At 44.1% G+C, this 3,302-nt stretch overlaps 1 protein-coding gene across 2 annotated transcripts; it reads right to left on the bottom strand.

Annotated features, from left to right (window-relative positions):
- Positions 1 to 316: 316 nt before the first annotated feature.
- On the bottom strand, positions 317 to 2,650 carry CCL8 (C-C motif chemokine ligand 8). Of its 2 annotated transcripts, none has more exons than XM_025362485.1 (3): positions 2,136 to 2,650; positions 1,337 to 1,454; positions 317 to 921 (listed from the first exon to the last, which is right to left on the bottom strand). In XM_025362485.1, exons 1-3 carry the CDS (start codon positions 2,239 to 2,241, stop codon positions 816 to 818), a joined length of 330 nt encoding a protein of 109 aa, XP_025218270.1. In that variant the 5' UTR covers positions 2,242 to 2,650; the 3' UTR covers positions 317 to 815. The 2 variants fall into 2 exon arrangements, with proteins under 2 accessions (XP_025218270.1, XP_025218271.1); XM_025362486.1 differs by having other exon boundaries at positions 1,337 to 1,448; positions 2,136 to 2,211.
- Positions 2,651 to 3,302: the final 652 nt, after the last annotated feature.

Raw genomic sequence — 3,302 nt, 5'->3', positions numbered from 1 at the left:
TGGAGAAAACCCTGGGATTATGGAGAAAAGTTTAAAGATCATTGCAAGAGATCAGGAGAGAGACTTTGTGCAAAGGTAGGTGTCACAAGAAAAGGCAGTAGAGAGGCTAGTGAATAAAGGCTGCTGAAGTTAGGGACTAGAGTCAAAGAGTTGGAACATCCTGGCCTGGTCCCACCAAGTTCTCTGGGAACCTCGGTTGAGCTCAGCATGGCCAAAAGACATTCCTGAATAATGGTCCCTCCATGCCCAAACTGTCACCCATGATGCCCAAAACTCACTCCCAGCTAAATGTTATCCCAAGAAGAATAAGACTAAGTAGTTTTAAAGTACATATATTTTTCTTTCTGAAAATTTTTTTCCAAAACGCCATAGTTATGTACAGTAACATTAATTTCAACAACAGCAGTACAAAGCACACATTTGACTTATAGGAGGACTGATTGCCAAAGAATGCCAAAGTGTTTCACCCTGATGATCCATTGGAGGACCCCACAACGCTACAGACAGGTAGGAGGGAGAACAATGACATTTTGCCATGAACTTAATGAGCTCATAGGAAAACAAAAACAAAAACAAAAAACACATCACCAGGATTTTGTATTTTACATTCACTGGGATGTATGGCAGATAGCGTTAAAACATCAATAACTTAAATGTAATTAGATATTATTTAAGAAATATTATGCTTTAAATTATTTAAAAATAATCTCTTTGTGGATGTTATAATAAAATAATGTCACACTGCACCTGGGGAAGGTTGGGGAAAATAAATAAGGTTTTCTTCAGGCTCTGACTCTCAGTCCAGGTATGAAGGCTCAAGGCTTCAGATTTTGAAACATTTGGTCCAGATGCTTCATGGAATCCCTGACCCATCTCTCCTTGGGGTCAGCACAGACCTCCTTGCCCCATTTGGTCTTGAAGCTGTGGGGGAGAGAGGGCACAATTAGATGGAACATTTTGAAGATCCTACCCAGGACCGTGGGCCATTGGTCCCTAGACCTGATCCGCCCTTGGTCCTTAGGTGAAGGACCCAGACCCGGGAGAGAAGGGAGGGAAAGAGTGGGAGGAAGAAGCTCCAGAAGGAAGCTCTGCTCTTGCTGTCCAGGTGAAACCCTCCAGGTTCCTGGCTAAAGGTATTGGGATAGTTTCACCAAGCCCCTAGAAGGGAATCCTAGAGCAGTTATGGACTCCTTCTCACGGGCTGAGCTTCTCTATGGGGTAGAGGGGTCCTTTGGATAGATGTTATATGCATCCGACTCATGTGGACATGAATCCTGACTTCTCTATGTTGTCCATCAGAACTTTTGAATGGGGGTGCCAGGCACTGTCCACTCACATCACAGCTTCCTTGGGACACTGGATGTTGGTGATTCTTGTGTAGCTCTGCAGCCTCTGGATAGGAATTTTCCTATTGATCACATTAAAGCAGCAGGTGATTGGAATGGAAACTGAATCTGAAAGAAATTTTGCAAAGAATGAGACATTTAGGACCCACTGTAAGTGTGCATTTGTAAGGAAAAGAGGAGAAGACCAAGAAATCACCATCCTAAGTTCAGTGTCTTAGTCCAGATCCCAGAGATAAAATGTTACCTGTGAGTCTGTTTCCTCTATTGAACTATGGGGCCCCTCATTGTTGACTGGGTATGGAAACATTTTGAGTAACAAGCTAGTCCTTGTCTACTAACCCAACACTTCTGACACTGGGAACATAAGTTCCAACACCTTGCTTCCCAGTCCTTCATCCTCATGGGCTTTAGAGCTAGCCTATGCCATACGTTGAGATTCCTCTGGGTCCTTATCCTCTTTACACAACCACTGTTCTGGAATGTACACTGAACCATGACCAAAATTTGAAGCTTCAAGCAATAGTTTCTTCCTCTCAACTACTGCCTGAAATGTCCTTCACACCCACAGTGAGAAACAGTTCTTCCTCCTGCATCATTTCCCCAAACAATAGGAGGGTTGTTGCTGTAGCGACTTCACTCTCTGCTCCCAAAACTGGGGTCAGGAAAGATCAAGGGAACCAGCCTCAGTGACCTGAGCCTTTAGTTCTGGTTCTATTCCTAATGAGCTGTGACATAATGGCTCTTCTTAATTCCTCTTTTGGTCTCCCCTTAAGGAGGGAGAAGTCTTACCTGGCTGAGCAAGTCCCTGTGGGCTGAAAGTGGCTGCCATGAGTAGCAGGCACAGAAGTGCTGCAGAAACCTTCATGTTGGAGGGCAAGGGTGTGAGCTTCAGCATGAGAAGTGAAGGTTTCTGGGACGTTCTCAACCTCTCTGTTCCTCTGGTAGCTCTGCATGCCTTTTATAGGGAGCAGAGAGCCTGGGCAGGGTCACAATCAAGGAAGGATGAGGTAAGACCTTCCTTGAATATGCTGAGTAGGCACCAGACCCTGGGATAATTTCCAGATAACAAAAGAAGGAAGTTGTGAGTTTCTATCTTTTGCTTAGGCTCTGTGGAGCAGAGGCTGAAGGGTATGGGATTGTGCTCAGCAAAGTGACCTCATTGAACTATTAAGGGCTCTGATTTCCTTGAAATGTAAAATTGTCTATAAGAAAGGAAGAACGGAAGCTGACGTCATAGTGGAAGAGAACCCAGGAGCCCAGGGATGGGCCCTAAGGCTTTGCTGGTGCTCTCCATGACACTTGAGTCACTTGCAGTTCTAAGCCAGGCAAGCTCCTTTAGAACCCAGCCACAGAACCTTGGCAGAATGACAGAATCCTGGAGCAAAGTCTTAATGCCCTGAAATCTTACTGTTGTAGAGCATAAGAACTAGACAGCACATGCTGGTCTCATAGCATGGTGGTTTCCAAACATTTTATTTATATGCTCAAGTTTCTTTCCAAATGAAATTATATGGAGAAGTCCAATATGTCATGGAGATTCAGGTGGAATGGGTCCATTTGCAGAAGGCCTTCCAACTCTCTTGGTTCACACACAGTGGGGCTGTGGGTGGGGCATGGCAAGAAGGAACCAGGTTTGTAAACCACTGACCTTATGTACTACGCCTGCAGGGCTGATCTATCCATATTACAATATCATATAGAAGTTTTCCTGCTCTAAGAATTCACTGTATTCTTCTACTCATCCTTTTTCCTCTACAAAAATCTCTGGCTACCACTGATCTTTTTACTATCTCTGTGAGCTTGTCTTTTCCCAAATGTCATATACGTAGTTGGAATCATATGGTAGGCAGCCTTTTCCAACTGGCTTCTTTCACCAAGCAATATGCATTTAAGGTTTCTCCGTGCCTTGCTGTGGTTTGATAACTAATTTCTTCCTTTCTTCTTTATTCATTTATT

This window comes from Theropithecus gelada, chromosome 16 (assembly GCF_003255815.1).
Source record: "Theropithecus gelada isolate Dixy chromosome 16, Tgel_1.0, whole genome shotgun sequence".
NCBI classification, from domain to species: domain Eukaryota; kingdom Metazoa; phylum Chordata; class Mammalia; order Primates; family Cercopithecidae; genus Theropithecus; species Theropithecus gelada.
This window is presented reverse-complemented; position numbering and strand designations above follow the sequence as displayed.